Source organism: Podarcis muralis, chromosome 1, assembly GCF_964188315.1.
Source record: "Podarcis muralis chromosome 1, rPodMur119.hap1.1, whole genome shotgun sequence".
NCBI classification, from domain to species: domain Eukaryota; kingdom Metazoa; phylum Chordata; class Lepidosauria; order Squamata; family Lacertidae; genus Podarcis; species Podarcis muralis.
In genome coordinates this window covers 68,735,729-68,755,769 of record NC_135655.1, presented here as the reverse complement: position 1 = coordinate 68,755,769, position 20,041 = coordinate 68,735,729, and the positions used below count along the sequence as shown (strand labels likewise).

At 39.3% G+C, this 20,041-nt stretch overlaps 1 protein-coding gene across 9 annotated transcripts in view; it reads right to left on the bottom strand.

Moving 5' to 3' along the window:
* Window positions 1-6,839: 6,839 nt before the first annotated feature.
* DENND5A (DENN domain containing 5A) overlaps window positions 6,840-20,041 on the bottom strand; it is a 58,324-nt gene continuing 45,122 nt past the window's right edge. For 8 of the 9 annotated variants that reach the window (XM_028731692.2, XM_028731676.2, XM_028731701.2 and 5 more), the window contains 9 exons: window positions 19,752-19,880; window positions 18,128-18,249; window positions 17,193-17,338; window positions 16,592-16,710; window positions 14,180-14,361; window positions 13,642-13,724; window positions 11,402-11,525; window positions 11,039-11,207; window positions 6,840-9,155 (listed from right to left, as the gene is read on the bottom strand). In XM_028731692.2, the coding sequence (XP_028587525.2) occupies window positions 8,972-9,155; window positions 11,039-11,207; window positions 11,402-11,525; window positions 13,642-13,724; window positions 14,180-14,361; window positions 16,592-16,710; window positions 17,193-17,338; window positions 18,128-18,249; window positions 19,752-19,880 (1,258 nt within the window). In that variant the 3' untranslated portion in view covers window positions 6,840-8,971. The remainder of the gene's footprint in view (window positions 9,156-11,038; window positions 11,208-11,401; window positions 11,526-13,641; window positions 13,725-14,179; window positions 14,362-16,591; window positions 16,711-17,192; window positions 17,339-18,127; window positions 18,250-19,751; window positions 19,881-20,041) is intronic. The other variant, XM_077930547.1, reaches the window with a different exon arrangement.

Here is a 20,041-nt window from a genome sequence, read left to right as displayed (position 1 = left end):
TGCTTTGTTTCTTCCATGTTTGAAAGCTTTTCTCTGTATGGTATTTTCATGTTTCCATTATATCTTAAAGGTAAAGGTAAAGGTACCCCTGCCCGTACGGGCCAGTCTTGCCAGACTCTAGGGTTGTGCGCTCATCTCACTCTATAGGCCGGGAGCCAGCGCTGTCCGCAGACACTTCCGGGTCACGTGGCCAGCGTGACAAGCTGCATCTGGCGAGCCAGCGCAGCACACGGAACGCCGTTTACCTTCCCGCTGGTAAGCGGTCCCTATTTATCTACTTGCACCCGAAGGTGCTTTCGAACTGCTAGGTTGGCAGGCGCTGGGACCGAACGACGGGAGCGCACCCCGCCGCGGGGATTCGAACCGCCGACCTTTCGATCGGCAAGTCCTAGGCGCTGAGGCTTTAACCCACAGCGCCACCCGTGTCCCTCATTATATCTTAAGAGATGCCTAATTCTGTGGTGCTATCTCAGATACGGGGCAAACCCAGAGGTTTGTACCATTATAGTTTGTTTTTTTTATATAAAATTTTTTATTGGTTTTACAATATTTTTAAAACAAAACAAACATATAAAAAGACATACAAACGTGTATAATTTCGTACCCTTTTTTTCCTAAACCTTATTTCACAGACTCCCCCATACCTCCCCTTTCTGCATCCCAATGTCCAAAGTTTTTTAGCAACTTCTAAATATTTCAGTCAAGCCTCTGTCCTTTTAATCTTTCCTTCAGTCTAATCTTATATCACTGTCACCCTTTCTTTCTCATAACCTCAACATTCTAGCATTCATCAAGTTTATAATGGTCCTTAAGATAAAATTTAAATTTCTTCCACTCTTCTTCCGCTGTCTCCTTCCCCTGATCGCGGATTCTGCCAGTCATCTCAGCCAGTGTCATATAGTCCATCACTTTCATTTGCCACTCTTCCAGGGTGGGTAGATCTTGTGTCTTCCAGTACTTTGCGATGAGTATTCTTGCTGCTGTCGTAGCATACATAAAGAAAATTCTATCTTTCTTTGACACCAATTGGCCGACAATGCCCAAGAGGAAGGCCTCTGATTTTTTAGGAAAAGTACATTTAAGTACCTTTTTCATTTCATTATATATCATATCCCAGAAAGCCTTAATCTTCGGGCACGTCCACCAAAGGTGGTAGAAGGTACCTTCAGTTTCTTTACATTTCCAACACTTATTGTCAGGCAAATGATAAATTTTTGCTAGCTTGACTGGAGTCATATACCACCTATAGATCATTTTCATAATATTTTCCTTTAAAGCATTACAGGCCGTAAATATTATACCTGTATTCCACAACCATTCCCAGTCAGCAAACATTATGTTATGACCGATGTCCTGTGCCCACTTAATCATAGCCGATTTAACTGTTTCATCTTGCGTATTCCATTTCAGCAGCAAATTGTACATTCTTGACAAGTTCTTAGTATTGGGTTCTAACAATTCAGTTTCTAATTTTGATTTCTCCACCTGGAAGCCAATTTTCCTATCTTGTTTATAAACCTCCATTATTTGATAATAATGGAGCCAATCACGTACTTTAAGTTTCATTTTCTCATGACTCTGTAATTTCAATTTGTCTCCATCTTGTTCCAAAATTTCCCAATACTTTGGCCATTTGGCCTCCATATTGGGCTTTTTGAGTGCCTTGGCCTCCAAGGGTGACAACCATCTAGGGGTTTTATTTTCTAACAAATCTTTATATCTTAACCAAACATTATACAGTGCTTTTCTGACAATATGATTCTTAAAGGCCCTATGCACCTTAATTTTGTCATACCATAGATATGCATGCCAACCAAATACATTATTGAAACCCTCCAAGTCCAAAATGTCTGTATTCTCGAGGAGCATCCAGTCTTTCAGCCAGCAGAACGCTGCTGCTTCATAATACAGTTTTAGGTCCGGCAGGGCAAATCCCCCTCTTTCTTTAGCATCTGTCAAGATTTTAAATTTAATTCTGGGCTTTTTGCCCTGCCAGACAAATTTCGATATGTCTTTCTGCCACCACTTAAAACAATCCATCTTGTCGAGGATTTGCAAAGTTTGGAATAAAAATAGCATTTTAGGCAATACATTCATCTTGATAACTGCAATTCGGCCTAACATTGATAATTTCAAATTTGACCATATTTCTAAGTCTTTTTTAATTTCTGACCAACATTTTTCATAATTGTCCTTATACAAGTTCAAATTTTTAGATGTCAAGTGAACCCCTAGGTATTTCACCTTCTTAACCACTGTCAAACCTGTCTCTTCTTGGAATTCCTCCTTCTCCTTAACTGTTAAATTTTTTTCTATGACTTTGGTTTTTTGTTTGTTCAGTTTGAATCCGGCTACCTGGCCAAATTGTTGAATTATCTCCAACACCCTTTTCGCACTAGTGTTTGGCTCCTGTAAGGTCAATACTAAGTCATCTGCAAAGGCTCTTAACTTGTACTGTTTATCTCCGACCTGTACACCTTCAACCTGCTGGTCATTTCTAATCATATTTAGCAACACCTCCAGAACCGAAATAAAGAGCACCATATAAAGTACCATTATAGTTAAAGCACCCAATGTTAAAAAACAAAACAGGCTAATCAGTTTTGACTAGCTATTTTAACCCAACTTTTCCCTGAGGCCATAAACTGACAACACAGTACCTTTGTATCAGCATTCTTCCCTTGGATATAATGGCATTAAAAAGTGCAGGGAATCTGCAATAATGAACTTTATAGTAAATCAGTGTGATGTGCATATATTTTGCAGTTTATGATCCGACATGTACTTCCATGAACATAGTAGAGGGCTGACCCCCTTCATGCATAAATCTTAAATGGTCCACATAGATTTCACAGTAGATTTATTCTATTGTGCTGCCTAAAGCACTTAAAAGTATTCCACAACTCTCAAACCTCACAGGGGATGTTTAATCAAATGTGACCAATACAAAATGGAACACATTTTCTTCTTAGTAATATTTTTCCTCTTCCTTAACTGCAGTTCTAAGAATTCTTCAAGCTCAGATGAGAGAAAGATTCAGAACTACCCAGACTTGTTTACATAATCCAGTGGTTCCAAGGTTGTTTGTATGAGCTTGTTATCTAGAATGTCACCTCTAATTTGTTTACATGGATAGGGTGTCACTGAAAATGGTGCTTGCAGTACACTGCTTTTATTCAGATCACCCCTTCTAAGACACATATTTCCATAATCAAGAACAGCAGTACTATTCACATAGATGGGACGGATTGAGAACTTGATAATGTTGAAAGTAGTCAGCAACAGGCAAAGTATTCTAGTAGGAGAGGTAAAACATAGCAGATCTCGGTAGTTATAGGAAGGCTGGGTAGATAGCTGTTGCTTAGCAAAATACAGGATAGTGATTGCTCTAAGACTGCAACACAACATTCAGCATGCTTCCAGCTATGAAAAGGGTAAATGAGACACCATCTTCTTTTAGACTAGGCAAAGTAGGATCTATGTGAGCCAGGATTAAAAATCATTGCCCGGGTGTGGGGAGAGGTGTTTTGTTCAAAGTGTGAAGATGCCAGTATACTGGCAAAATAAGCATGGGGGGGGGGGTTGTCATACTGCAAAGTGCTTTACATTCCCAGAATCTATACAAGCACCTGTTCAACAGCGCCATCTAGCTAAAACTTTTTCTTTGATAAATACAAGTACAGTATTACCGTATATTGTTATTAAACATTTGCATGTTGAATATGAATTAGTTCCTATTGTAATGCTATTAGAGCAGGGAAAGCAACAATTATGTGAAGTAGCTCTTTGCTTAAGGTAAGAATGTATTAAAACACCAGTTTCCATATGCTGCACACTGATGTCATTTGAAAAACAATGTTTCCAGCAATGCTAACCAACACAAGGTGAAAATATTAGAGCAGAATGTAAAGCCTAATTAGAATAAACAGCTGCCAAGGATGGCACGGTAGGTTAATTCTGTTGGTCCTATCAGAAGAAAGCTTTATTGTAGTACAGCAAAGTAAGCTGCATCTGGACATACGTTTAGATTTACAACCCGAAAAATTAGAAAAATAATATACTGCATTTTCTTTTCTAGTTCTATAAACTACAATGACTAGTTTTAAAACAGATTATTATTAGCATTATTAAACTTGATTCCACATTTTGAAGATAAACTACCAATCTCTAGGTGTAAAAGGAACTACAAAAATGAGAAATAAATAAACAATTTCCAGCTAATTTTTCAACTCTCCATCTTGAACTATGGCAACAGAAATCTTCCAAAATATATTCATTCTTGCTAAGAACTTAAGCGGCAAAAGCAATTATGGTCTGTCTGTCTTGCTCTCTGGCCTGGTTCACATATCACACTAAGCCAAACAATGACCTAGGGTATATGCATGGAGAGGAAATCACTGCCACTTTGCTACTGCTTGGTTGTTTTGCTGCTGCACTGTGCTAAGCTAAGCCATGGCTTGGCTTAGTGTGTCATCTGAACTTGGGCTTGTGATTTAGCTCTTTGACATAAACCATAAGTCAGAAACTAAGAACAAACCTTCATTTCAACACATTTAGTCTCTAGAGAGCTAAACCACAACCCTCAGTTCACACAACACACCAGGCCAAGCCATGGCTTAGTTAAGCACAGTGCAGCAGCAAAATGACTGGAGAAGAGCAAAACAGCCACTTTCCTCCTTGGGAGCCTAAGTGCTCATGCATTTTCACTAAGCTGTGGTTTGGATTAACATGATGTGCGAACCAGGCTGATCGCACACTCTCTCTCTCTCTCTCTCCCTCTCTCTCTCACACACACACTCATACACACACACACACACACACACACAGAGAGAGAGAGAGAGAGAGAGCTATAGAATATTAGAGTTCATAGTATAGTCTAAAATGACTTAATAGTCTAAATTACACAGAGTCTAAAAATTACTTTGCAATGCAGAGATATAGCTGAGTTCATAAGCATTTTAAATGTTGATATGATTTAAAAGCTTATGAGCTATGAAAGAGAAGCTCTTTAATTAAAGAGAATTGAACATCACTACCTTAAAGTTTAATAAAAATAACCCATTTTAACTATGGGATAAGGCTTGCTAATTAAATACAACAGTTTTTGCATTTTCATATAAATCTATGCAGGTGCTTGGATAAAAACAGTTATGAAAAGGAATTTTGTTAGCCTTTATGTTTTGACAGGAATGATTTTGCAGCCTGCAACAACTGCATAGTCAGAATTTGTGAATTGGGATGGCATTAAAGAGAATAGCTCATCTACTGCATTTACTTCTCTTAGGCATGCTTGCAGTTGTGGGAGGACAACCATGTTTGAGCCAATTCTACATCTGTTACGACTCACATTTAAAAATGCAACTACATACAGTACACCAAATTTGAAACAAATAACTTTCTCACATTCATAATTTTCTGTTTGAGCAGCTGAATGTAATTTTTGAAAAGTTATATCAGTTTTAAAAGCAGTTTGCTCTGCAGCATGGTGTCAGAAGTGCGTGCAGGAGCCAGGTCCTGTGACCAGTAGGGCTTCGCAGGACTGGGGCCTTCCTAAGTTTGTTCTGGAGAGGCAAGGCACGGCCGCACAGGTGAGGCCGCTTGGTAACTCACTGCACCTGGTGGCAAGAGCCGGGAAGGGATATAAGGTCAGCATTTCCCTTCGGCTCTTGGCCACAGTAACATGTTTCCTGCCTTGCTGCGTTTGGATTCTTGCTTTCTGATCCTCGGACCTGGGGTTCTTGACTCCTTGCTTCTCGACCCTTGGACCCTCGACTTCGTGACTCCTTGCTCCTCAACTTCATGACTCCTTGCTTCTTGACCCTCAGACCCTTGACTTTGTGACTCCCTACTTCCTGACTCTCAGACCCCTGGCTTCTAGACTCCTGTTCCTGCTCCCACCCTGCCATCTTGCCCCTGGTCCCAACGTCCTCAGCCGGGATCAATCACCCGTAGACAGTGACACATGGGGCTTCATATCTGAAAACTTCAAATTTACAGCTGTCTTGAATAAACAGGATTTGTTTTGTAGTTGTTTGATATATCTTGCCTGGCAATGATATATCACAAGTGTCTTGATGTTCCAGAGCTGTCCAGCAAAACCTTTCCCAATGGTCAGCCAGTCTCCTCCTGTATTTCCTGGTGGCATCTGAGAAAGCATTGGTGGTGGAGGTACTGCTTTTAAAAAAATCAGACTGGCTGGGGTGGTACCACCCAGGAGCTCTCAGTGACTTCCACTGCTCTTGGGCATTCCCAGCCATCTTCACTGGAGAACACGGGAGCAGGTTTGAGTGCTTGTGTCCACCTACCTCCTCTGATCCCCAATTCATGAATATTATCACTGATGGTTAACTGCTCCAGAAGGCAGTATAGCTAACCATGATGTCTACACACATACTTTTGTTATTCAGTGCTGCAGTGAAGTAGTTAACTGTGTCATCTATTAGAAGCAAGTCTTTTCTTGGGTAGATACCCAATACAGATGATGCTGTTATTCTGTTCAATGCAAATTTTTCAGAATACTATGCTGTAAAAGGAATCTTCAGAAAAACAACAGGCTTTTTTCATTTTTCCGGATTCTTTGTGCAGTTGTGTAATATACTTTTAAGTGAGATAACAGAAAATAATATTCTGTTATTGCAGAACTAATGTCAGTAGAGCCATGTACCTCAAGTCCAGCATGAGTATGTTTATCCATCGTGTATGTTGTGATAATGTGGGCTGCATCCTTTTCAGTCTCCAGTATGATTTTCTCAAGTTCAACCAATTCAAATTAGAAACAAGAGTACTGAAGCAATTATAGCAACTTTTCAAAGTAATAACGAAATAAAACACCAGAAAAGTAAAAATAGTAAAATTTAATACATGTGCTATATTTTTAAGTTACTGGAATAAAAATGACCACAAGATGTAGGAAATAAAGAATAATGCTACTTGTTGGAGACTGACAGTTGAAAACGTCTTTATCAGAAGTTAAAGAGGCTAACTTCAGACATGTATACAGCAAAGGCCTGTAGAATCTCGAATCTTAATACAGAGACCTAATGCTTGTATAGTATATCTTAGTGTTTCCTTAGCTCATTATGCATCTCCTAGGGATTTTTGCTGAGAATTCTAACAAGAACAGTTGCTTCTAGGCATTCACTAGATTTTTCAAATTGGAATTTTACTATTTAAAAAGTCCAGAAATTATGAACATTATGAGGGTATTCTAATATTTTTACACCGTGTTCACAAGCATCCAAAACCTCCAGCCTTTAACATATACAAAAATTAGCACACAAATGCTCGGCATTTCAAATAAAAATGTTCCATATGTTCTGCCTGTGAACTGGGTTACCAAGGGAAAGATTTGAAACCTTAACATAGCATTATATCAAGTAGCAGCATAAATTGGTCACAGTAATACTGCTCTCACTTACGGCCAACCTGAAGTATTTGCACCAGTACATGTGCTTGTGAAGCTGTTGTAAGGTAGTGCTAGTATTGCAAGATGACAAAACTGTGAAACAACTGCTGCTGTATCTGATCCTTACACATTTATAGACTGGCCCAGTTTGCACATAATGCCAAGCCAAAACAAGGCTTAGTGCAAACAAACAAACATTTGCTTTCTGGAGCATATATATATTATGGCCACAGCACTCCTCAAATCTTGCTGCTGCTTAACCTATGCCTTTGACCATGGTTTGACTTAATGTTATGCCTGAACCATAGTTTATCTGCTGCAGACAAACCTCAAGAGGTAAATCAAGGACAAGGCAAACCATGAGTTTGGGTTTGGATGTAACACAAAGCCAATTTATGGCTGAACCCTTTTAGCTGCAAACACTGAGGGAGGATTGCTGCAGCGCAATCTTCACTTCAGGAACCTGAATGTTTGCTCTTTTGCACTAAGTCATGGTTTGGCTTAGTGTTAAATGCAAACCAGGTCAATGTTACATCTAGTATTTGATTAGACTATTAGCCATTACATAGAGTACACATGGCTTAGGATAATCACTTATGGTGGTATCCAACTATTTCATACTCAGAGCAGACCCACTGAAATCAATGGACTTGTTAGTAATGACTAATAAATTGAAAGGCAGGTTCATGCCAAGACATATTTTGCTAACAGACACTCTTATTCTGGCCTTGTATTTAGGTGGGCTGTACTCTAATTAGGTTCTAAATTGAAAACACAACAGACATGTAACATAGCCTGTTAAGTACTGTATATAGTATTCTTTTCTTAGACAAAGACATTACAACATGATGAAAAGTTAAATAAATAAATGCCAGTTAAAAACACATTTATAATTTTCTCTGTGCAATTTCGTACCCATATGAAAAATATCACTGATCTCTGCACATCTGCATGAGTCGCCCTTCAAAACTCTGCCAAAAATAATACTGACAACAAAAATTAAAGAAAAAAAGGATTTGCTAATGAATTCAGTGCTTCAAGGCTATTAAAAACAATATTTAAACTTTTAGTTTTTCTTGCAGAACAGTGACCCAACACGTAAAAGCCAATGATGAAAATGTTTATAATAAACTATTAGATTTTCAATTGCTGAATGACCCTTAGCGGAAATGGAATGTGTGAACTATACTTTTCAACATACAGTCTGAAGGCAAGTTGAGAGAATGCCAATAGCTTCTCACTGTGCCATTTTCAATGGCAAAGAAATATTACAGCTTTAAAATAAGCTGCACAATACTCATTATCTTAACCCTTTCACATGAAAGTGTGTAAAAGCAAATCAGCAAATAAATTCTAAAAGTGATTTATAGGTTATATTTTCCCTATTACACGTTGGGTGTAGAGCTTTCATCCACATTTCCATTCTCTGTTTTGAACTTCTTTCCAGAAGAGTTGTAGCAAGTGATGTAAATGTTTGGATGCAATGTATTAGCCAATTGAATTTCTGCATACTAATAATGGTTTGTTCCTTGTTGCTTTTTTACAGTGCTTGTAGCAAGAGACGGATCAGATGTCTATTCCTTTAACGAGGGATGCCTCCAATGTGATGTTGAACTCCTGCAAAGTCTGCAGCACACGAATCAAGGAATTCACTAGGGTATGATCCTTTATGAGCGCCGTATCCTCATACATCTGAGCTGTGATGGGGCAGTCTGCCAGCAAGGCAATCCAATGGTGCAAGAGGTGATCTCTGTAAGGGAATGTTTTGAAATTTCAAACAAGTTATAAAATATTTTTAATTCTTTAAAAAAGAAACTTATCACATTTCCTGGTATTTTAGTATCACAATTCTTCCTAATACCACTACCAGTTAGTATTGACAATACTAGGTTTAACTGGTGTGAGTTTATAAAAACTGAACTCTAGGTCAATCTTTTGGCTCAGTATCATTTCTTATTTGCTTCATATCTCAAATAACTTGGAAAAAACATGGCCGCTCGCTTTATCCAAAATGACTGGCACTTGATGCTAAAGCTATACCTAGCTGTGGTGGTACAGAAGGACTGGCAACTACAGGGGCATGTAATGCAATACAGTTAGGGCAGGCCTATCTTGCTATTCTTATTCAATAGCAATCCCATTATTATAGGTTACTACTAAACAGCCAGTATGCAAATTAGAAGGCTCCATACTGACTGAATTGTTAGTTGCATAGAACACCAGTCTTGCCCTGCCATGTCTCCTTTCTGCTGATTTCTAGGCTCCATAATGGCCTTTACAGAAGCCACATCAGGCAACATCAGTTCTGCTGTGTTGCCAGCACAGCAGAACTGGCATACATTTTGTTGCACTGGCATAACATTCTAGATCAGCCTGAGGCCATGTCTTGGCTATACCTTTGCTGCTGCAGGAATCCACAGCACTAGACTGCCCTACGTCAGTGACAATTAGAGAGCTGGAAAGGATTTTAAAAACAATCCTGTAGCCAAATTCTCCCAAGAAAGCGTCATCTCATTCACCAATCAACTTACACAATTCAGACCACAATGCACCACAGACAGACTCAGGGGAGCTTCCAAAAGGTGTTTACAAGGCAAATTGCTTTAAAACGGCCCAAGCCACATACTGGAAACCATTAGGAGCACTGCTAGTTTGATTGGGAAATGCTCAGTTGTACAAAATTTGCAGCCATGAAGCAATCTTATGGAAAATTTAACTGGGTGCATCTCCATGCCTTGACCCTTGTTGTGATGACCCTGATTTTCCCAATGAGGAGGGATGCAGAAATCAAGGCCTATGCATGTGAAAGGCCCTTTCTGATTTCAAAGGGCTACAACTAAGGTATAGAAAATGCCACACGAGTCTCCATAAATTTCTTATAACTGTGCCCTGAAACCAAAGAGCTTATTTGCTGCCTCTGTGGTTCCAGGAAAGACTGTTTCACAAAAATTTCTGACTTGTCAATTTTTGTTTTGTAGCTGCTGTTTATTGTACATCTGAGCCAGTGTGCTATAATAGATAGAGTGTTGGACTATGACCTGGATGACCAGGGTTCAAATTCCTACTCAGTTATGAAGCTCACTGGGTGACCTTGGGGCAGTCACTGTGTCTCAGCCTGATCTACCTCACAGGGAAGTAGCGGGGATAAAATGGGGAGTTGGAGAACCATGTGCAGCATCTTGAGCTCCTTGGAAGAAACTGTAGTATATATAAATGCAATAAATAAATAAATAAATAAATAAAGCCTCCTTTAATATAAAATAGTTCATCTCCCTCTTCAGATTAATTCTTCTACTATTTGGAAGAATACTTTCATATCCCCTCTCAGCCTTGTTTTTTGTTTTGTTTTGTTTTGTTTTGTTTTCTTTTGTTTTGTTTTGTTTTGTTTTGTTTTGTAAACTAAGTGGGTCAATCACTTTTAATCTCCTGTCAAGATAAATTCCAGTGATCATGTTCTAATTTCAGATTTCCAAAGTGGCAGAAGAAGTGTAAGGATATGTAATTTGGTCAAAGGACTCAAAATCTGGACATCAAAACAGTAATAAAAGAAAACTGATCAGTGTGAAAGCAACTCTGTCACATTAGACCAGGCAATTATATACAAATGAAAATATGCTTATGGAAATACAATACCTGGCTCCAAGGCACACCAACATCTGAAACTTGCCATCTTTCCCAATGTTTCTAGGAGTGTTATTGATGGCTGTGACAAAGCGACAAAAACTCCTGGCCCTTTTCTGCCAGTTTTCCTCTGGGACCAATTCATTTTGCTCTAGAGCCTCATAATATCCTTGTGCTTTTTCTGGAGACAGAGTCATATAACATAATGATCAGATCAGTAGAAAAACTCAAAACCTTCCTCACATATTGGTGGCAGTATAATTATTTATACAATTAATAAAATATTTGAAGATGGCTATCATTTCACCTCTGTTATCCAGTCTAAACATACCCACCCCTTCAACCTTTTCCCATAGGAAGGTTTTCTGTACTTACCTAGAAAGTCCCAAATGAAGACATTTTTGAAGAGCCTGGGGGATTTAAATCCATGCTGAAACACCTGCTCAAGAGCTGAGACAAGCCCACCTTCACCACACAGCAAAAGTGTTAAACTGCCTCTCTGCCAATGGGATATAAAATAAATATTAGTTTTGAGATGTTAGCCATGGTATATTATGAATATATCTGTCAAATTACTGTGGCTTTTAAAAACAGACTACCAATAGTCTGCACTGACTGAGTTTATCAGTTAGTGGCACCCATTAGAAAAACGCTCAATAATAAGATTTCAACAACAATCAGCTCTCACAACAGCTACCATTTACTCACTTTATGAAATTACAAGTCAGCATTATTATTGATGAAATAGCTTTCCACCCTGGTTATGTTCACATACACACACAAACACCTTTGTTTACTGCTGCTCAACATGGGTAAGAAGCTCCCCCTGTGCAGAGCAACAGAAAACAAAGCACCCGTCCTTGGACCTTCACTTCTGTTTGATGAAGAGCTGGAGAAAATGAGGTGCCTTGATCAGGAAAGGACACTGTTATTTATAAAATGAGTACTACAGTATACCGGTAAGTATAACACAAGACTGCTGTTCCATTTTGTGGCCTTTGGCATGCAAAATCCCAAACTTTGTCCCCTAGTGCTTTTACATATACATGAAACCACTGGGGAAGGTCATCCAGAGGTTTAGGTTGAGGTGCCATCAATTTGCTGATGACATTTCATTTTTTCCCATCATTCAAAACCCAGGGAGGCAATGGAAACAATAAATTAGTGTCTGGCATCAGTTCTGAAGTGAATTGAACCTTAATCCAAACAAGGTAGAGGTACTGTTGTTCAGGAGTTTTGAAGATCTGGAAGAAGATGCCTCAAACATCCTTATTGGAACATGTAATTCTAATGTTGTTTAACTTCACTGGCTACTTATTTGTTTGCTCAGTTTGAAGTACTGGTCTTGGCCTTTAAAACCCCAAATGGACTTGGACCAGATGCCTCACAGGCCCTATTCTCTGTGTCATCAACATCTCAGATGTAAGTAAACACACAAGACAGGGCCTTCTGGATGGTGGTGCCATGGCTCTGGAATACCCTCCAGTTGGAGATTCATTAGCCCTCCTTTTTACTGGTCTTTAGTTAGAAACTGGAAATATATTTGACAGCCTTTTAATATGCAATTTCTGTTGCTGCTTTTATATGAAACAGTTTTTAATTTGTAATGCTACTGGCTGTTTTTAACAATATATATTTTTTTGTAAGCTAGACTAGGAGCATAAATATGAGACACAAAAGTTAAAAATACCCAATCTACTGGATATCACAAGACAGCATATCTAGTACTACAAATCAGAACAAATAGAGAAGGGGTTGTCAAAAAAAGTCCCAAATGGGATACTATGATCTTTGTGATCAAGACACAGCTGACAAATTCAAACAATTGGCCTACTGTTTTATCAGACTTAATTCTAAGGCTTGGTTCGGATATAATACTGGATCCAGGGTTAAGTGACTGACTGCAGACTACAGGAGTGCATTCTATTCTCACATGTAAATTTTCCTGCCCCCTTTTACCTGGGTCCAAAGTTATTTATGACCTTTGTTAATCCTGGTTAAGACAAACACAACTTTGGATTACAAATTTACTGAAGAACTCTGATTAAAACTGACATCAAGAAAAAATGTAGCTGCAAGATTCTGTATTTGGCTATGCATAATTCGCTTCAACTCGTCAGCTGCATGTGCACATCTGTGCCACACTGTTCTGCTGAACCAATACAGTGGTACCTCGCAAGACGAACGCCTCGCAAGACAAAAAACTCGCTAGACGAAAGGGTTTTTTGTTTTTTGAGCTGCTTTGCAAGACGATTTTCCCTATGGGCTTGCTTCGCAAGACGGAAACGTCTTGTAAGTTTGTTTCCTTTTTCTTAACACCGTTAATACAGTTGCGAATTGACTTCGAGGAGCAACTCATAGAACGCGGTGTGGTAGCCTTTTTTGAGGTTTTTAAAGACTTTGGTGATTTTTGAAGCTTTTCCAAAACTTTCCCGACACCGTGCTTCGCAAGATGAAAAAAATCGCAAGACGACAAAACTCGCGGAACGAATTAATTTCGTCTTGCGAGGCACCACTGTATTCCTGTCAATTCTAGCTATGGTCTTTCATAAACTAACTAGCGAACACATAAATATAAACAGAGAAATATTATCAAGCTCAATGACAATGCTCACCTCTTTCTCTGGCTTGTGGAAGTGTTTGACAATTCCATTTACTGCTTCACCAATAGATTCTTGTATTTGACCTGTGTTTAACTCTGTGCAAGAAAGAAAAAATGCATTTGTTTAAGCAATTATTTGTTTTTCACTTGGCCAGGGACTTCAGAAAGGAACTAGATCCAGGCTTATGCTTTTTACATTCTAAAATAGTACAGATTTATCAACATTTGTGCATTTATCTTTTGTAATATAGTTCAAAATTCCAACCAGTCAGCCATTCCCTTTTTTCAGGATAATCTGTTTTATCCCCAATTCCCACAAGGCAGTCAGTCAACATTTCATTCTCACTGAGCTATTTTTGGGTTTGTCCCCCATATGATTTTTCCCCCTATAGACTTTTTGTACTTCCACAAACTGTGGGGCTCCCCCAAGTCTACTAATATGTGTATGGATGATGTTTTGGCTACATAAATAACTACACTCAGAGAACTGAGTTCGCTATTACTATATGTAAGATTACTAGTAAAAGGTTTTTTCAATCTAACCAGCTTACTTGGTTTGTTGTTTGGTGATATTGTAACGAATCTTCTAATCATACTTGGGGACTGCTGCAAAGGCGGAGTTCTGCACTGCCTTTCATCTACCTCAGAATGGGATGTCAGCAATTCTCCGACCAGGATCCTCTCTAAACTGCCATCATCCATCCCTTTTCCAAGCCACCTCCCACATGGAAACCTAAAGACATGAAATAAGAAAAAAGACACATGATGCAGCTCTTAATCCCAGATTTTAGCAAGAGGCTATACATTAAGTGATTCAGTAAAATGGCTTTTATTTCATGCTGGGCATACTCCATTTACTAAAATTTCTCATCCCTGCAAGACTGGTCCAGCACAAGAATTGAACAGTATTAGTCACAGGAGGAGTTATATAACTGACTAATCCACAGGGGCCACATACATGTGCTGTTGGAAACAGAAATCTGAATCTTCTGGACCATAAGCAAACAGATATTTTGGACAGCCAACAGATTGATTGGATTTATTGACCAAATTGGATCTGAACCAAAGGAACACAAACCAATGACTTTTCCACTCCCATGACGCCCTGGCAGCCTCTTGAAAAACCTATCACAAGAGTCAGAGGACCCTGAAAAATGGGGCAAACTGTGGTGCAGGGGGGCTGAGAGGAAAGGAAGGGTTTGTTGGAATTTAGGTGGAGTCACCATTTGTAAGCAGGAACTCCCACTGACAGATGATGCCTCCACCCAATTTTCAGCATTCCCTTCCAGCTCCCCTGTGCCACAGCCCATGACCCTCAGAAGAGGCATTTCAAGCGAACCTGGGGGCTGATGGGTCTTGGAGAGGTGGGAGAGTCACCTTCCACCAATCCCCTTTGGCTAATATTTCTCTGGATGCAACCAAATGTAATTAATAATGTTCATTAGATATGAAACTTCTTTGAGACAGGGCTTTTTTTTTCAGAACTCACCAGAACTAAGTTCTGGCAGGTCTCAGGTGCATGCCAGGGGAGAACAGGGGAGGCATTTGTGGTGAGTTCTGGCACCATATTTATAAAAATAGTAAAAATAAATAAATAAATAAATACCTCACACATCTGGCTGAGTTTCCACAGCCACTCGGGGTGGCTCCCAATCGAGTGTTAAAAACAATACAACATTAAATATTAAAAACTTCCCTAAACAGGGCTGCCTTCAGATGTCTTTTAAAAATAGGATAGCTGCTTATTTCCTTGACATCTGATGGAAGGACGTTCCACAGGGTGGACACCACTACCGAGAAGGCCCTCTGTCTGATTCCCTGTAACCTCACTTCTCGCAATGAGGGAACTGCCAGTAGGCCCTCGGCACTGGATCTCAGATGGGGGTGGAGACACTCCTTCAGGTATACTGAACCAAGGCCATTTAGGGCTTTAAAGGTCAGCACCAACACTTTGAATTGTGCTCGAAAATGTACTGGGAGCCAATGCAGATCTCTCAGGACCGGTGTTATATGGTCCCAGCGGCCACTTCCAGTCACCAGTCTAGCCGCCGCATTCTGGATTAATTGCAGTTTCCGGGTCACCTTCAAAGGTAGCCCCACGTAGAGCGCATTGCAGTAGTCCAAGCGGGAGATAACTAGAGCATGCACCACTCTGGCGAGACAGTCCGCGGGCAGGTAGGGTCTTAGCCTGCGTACCAGGTGGAGCTGGAAGACAGCTGCCCTGAACACAGAATTAACCTGCGTCTCCATGGACAGCTGTGAGTCCAAAATGACTCCCAGGCTGCGCACCTGGTCCTTCAGGGGCACAGTTACCCCATTCAGGACCAGGGAGTCCCCCACACCCACCCTCCCCCTGTCCCCCAAAAACAGTACGTCTGTCTTGTCAGGATTCAACCTCAATCTGTTAGCTGCCATCCGTCCTCCAACCACCTCCAGGCACTTACACAGGACTGCATGTGTGTGTGTGTGTGTGTGTGTGTGTGTGTGCGCGCGCGCGTGCGCTAGCACTCGTGCGTGTGTGTTCATAGATTTGCTAGTGTATACAAATAAATATCTATTGTACATTGACAGTATATAAATTTGTGTGTTGAAATGGACAAGAAAGCACTCTAAATCATACAAGCCAATAGATAATTCAGCTTAATTCCAATTTCAGTGAACATAAACTTATCATAGCAGATAGAAACAAGAAGAGGCATCAAATCATACTCTGTAAAACAGTGTATATTTTTTATTTACAGATGAGCTTTATGAGAAACAAGTCTTGTGCGACATTAGAATATGTATCAGTAACTGATTTGGTCCCACAGGGCAAGAAAAGGAATACCTATCAGACCAGTTGGCCCTCTTAAGTATTTTGAGCAGCAACAGGCTGATTTTAAAAGGAAGTTGATGCAGTTATGATACAACATTTTCAATACATCCTTTTAGGCAATCCATAAAAAAGCTGAAATGCTGCTTACTTGTAAGTGTGACCCGTTACTTCATTTCTCACCATGACATATTCCACAAGCCACTTTGCATACAGTCCAGAATTATCATGTCCTATTTGTACTGTGGTAAGCTTTCCCAGGTTCTGACACTGAAAATTAAAAAAGGGGTGGGGGGAAATCTGCTGAATCAAAACAGAAAACATCACAGTGACTATAGCCTAATGAACAGAGCAATAATATCCAAACTTAGCAATGACTAAACACAATGCCACGTTTTAGAGAAAAAGCAAGTTTACAAACCAAATGGTAAGGGAACTTTTAAAATAACACAATGGAAAGTCTATAGAGATAGTTTTACACTTCCCTCTCCAGCTAACATATTTTGATCATAATTTTCTATAGGTTTGCTGGGCTCTCATAGAAAGATTCCAAAAAGGGAGATACAAGCAATTTGTATTATACAGGTGCACATATATTTTAGGTTGTGAACTGCCCTGTGATCTTCAGATGAAGGGTGATATGCATATTTAATTAACAATAATAATAATAATAATAATAATAGAAAAATAATAGAAAAAGTCCCCAGCAATTTTTGACTTCTTTTGACTTTTATCTTTAGGTAAGGGCATACCTCAAATGTCATCTCCAGTGTATTCCTTGGAATGTGTAGGACTCCTGTTTCACCCAGTTCTCCTGAAATGCATATCCATGGGTTGGCTGTGAACATTGAGCCACCAAGTTTTTTGCTAGGAATGATCAATATATGGTATGGAATCACTGTAAAACAGAACAAAAAAAACAATTTGGCTGAAACAAGTTGTCCAAGAACAAATGCAAATACAATTGAAGCAGAATAACAAATACCCATTATACTATATTCTTAGGCAGAAATATCATCCGCTAGGCTTGATCTCAGACTCCCAGGGAGTGAAAGAAAAAGCACTGAAAGCTTATTTTGGACAGACAGACAGAAGCGTACCAATGGAGTCTAGTGATGTTAAAACAGGTCCAACTATGGCTCCAAAAGCAGCATGTCTTTCAAAAGAGAAGTGAGAACTAATGACAGATCTCTCACAAGGGGAGCTCAGAAGAGAGCATGGGAAACTTATCATACTCATGCTGAGTATGAAGATGAACATAAAAAGGCAGGTAGGAGAAGGATAATGCAGAGAACTTATAAGGAAGCATCCAAAATTGGCAGTGTTGGAGGTAGGGAAGATTTCAAATGAATTGCAATATGCTAATCAAAAATACTAGAATGTATCGATGAGGTCTCACTGCTAATTTACCACACAGAATCATGCTCAGTGTTATAAAACAGAAATTTGTTTGAAATATATTTCCTGTGGCCAAAATCGTAGTAAGTTCACACAGTAAAAAAACAACCAACCGTGGATTTTACACTCTGCGGAGTTACAAATTATATCATCTCATGAAAGGGGTATTGGTAGACTCCCAGCATGAGATATCTGTACGCTGTTATAAAATAAAGGAGGCTATACGAATGTGTCAAACACGCTTTAAACCCCTTTGAAAAGTAACCCAACAATTAAAAGCTATACTTACAGATAGTTGTAAAAACATTGGTAAAACAAAAGTAATCAACAGCGTTGAATGACAGGAGATGATACAGAAATTGCTCTTTTTCATCATCACAGCGGAGGAATGCATAGCGCTTGTAGAGCTTTCTGACAAAGAAAACAAAATTATATATTACTATAACAAGACTTCCCAGACAGAGGGTTGCTGGCATTTACAATGAACCAATCAATATGTGTATCATGTAACCACTAAAGTTTTGACTTCTAACTACCTTACTCCATAGATGTTTCAGGTAGGCTTGCACCCACTTAACTGCCAACATTTCAATTAGGAATACAGTGGTACCTTGGTTTACAAACTTAATCCATTCTGGAGGTCCCTTCTTAGACCGAAGCGTTCTTAAACTGCGGTGTGTGCTTTCCTTAATGAGGCCTCCTGCCGCTGGTGTTCGGCTTCCATTTTTCTTCCGGGGCAAAGTTCGCTAACCGGAACACCTACTTCCGGTTTTGCGGAGTTCATTGTCCAAAGTGCTCATTAACAGGGCTGTTCATAGACCAAGGTACCACTGTACTATTTCCCACACCTTTGCTGTACAAAAAATAATTTAAATTTTCTTTTTGAAATTATAATGATTTTAGCCCCCTGTGGTTTGAATAGTTTGGAAGCATAGCTGATGAAGGCTCAAAAACCAGGGGAAGCAGAAGGAAAGGCCACAGGAAATATAGTCTCCTTCGGCTACACCTTCTGCCATCCTTTCCCCATTTGTCACCCATTCTTATTCACAATTTCCTGCTCTTTCCATTCCCCTTTCCTACTTTCCTTCACCACAGTCCTCATCAAAATATTTAATGTTATTGGAAAAGTTGAGTTTAGGAAGAAAATCAGAGTATCCAAATATATAAAATAATTGTACACAATTTACAGCACAATCCTTTGTGTGTACTCAGGAATAAGACCTATTAAGTTCAGTGGGAATTATTCCCAGGTAAGTGAATATAGGAATGCAATCTTATTTGGTCATCAGAGTTTTTATGGAATACAAACTACCATGCACAAGCATTGCTCATTACCTTAATTTTCTAGTTATATTTACCCCCATTCAATGCCTTGAACAATGCACTGATGTAATTAGGAAGTGAGAAAAATGTAAAGAACAGAAAATTCATTCCTATAATACCAGAACAGATGCTAAGGAAATTCCTCTGCTATAACGTGTTTAGATCCTACCCTGCCTCCAAGGTGCTCTCAGTAGCTCACATCAGGATTATCCCATTATAGACATTTTTCATAAGAGTTATATTTTTCAAAGTTGAAACCAACAGTCTTCCAGTTTAAGATAGCTGAAAGAAATACTGTTTTGGAGATGTCTTCATCTAGTTTATTTTGGACTTTCTTACCATTACTATACAAAATATGTAGCAAAGGGAATGAACCCAAATTTTCTGAATGCAAACTTATGCATGCCCTCTTTGTTCCAAGCCTATCCTTTTTCAAGATTATTCTGTTTCTCAAGCAGCTTTATCAGTACCTGATAAAATCATATACTGTTTTATCTATTTTCTTTGCTGAAGGCTATGGCAAGTCTATTTAAAAAGCAACTACCACAAACCAACAGATCTCCGTTAACCTCAAGCTGGACTCAACTTACTTTGTGAGTTCATGATCAGAAAGAAGGTGTTTCAGGTGACGGGAAAGTAATTTCTTTTCCATAGAGAGCCGAACCCAAGCTCGAGCCTTACCAACATCAGTTTTGATCTCACTTATATTCTGGATATGCCTGAGAAGGAAAAGCAGGTTATTGTGCTGTCCTACTTTTTACTGAGTTAGAAAAGAAGTTGACAGGAATGCATTGCACAGTACCCCAGGTGAACCAACAGAAAGTCTTCCAGATGTTGCTGAACTACAACTCCCATTATCCTTGATTATTAGCTATGCTGG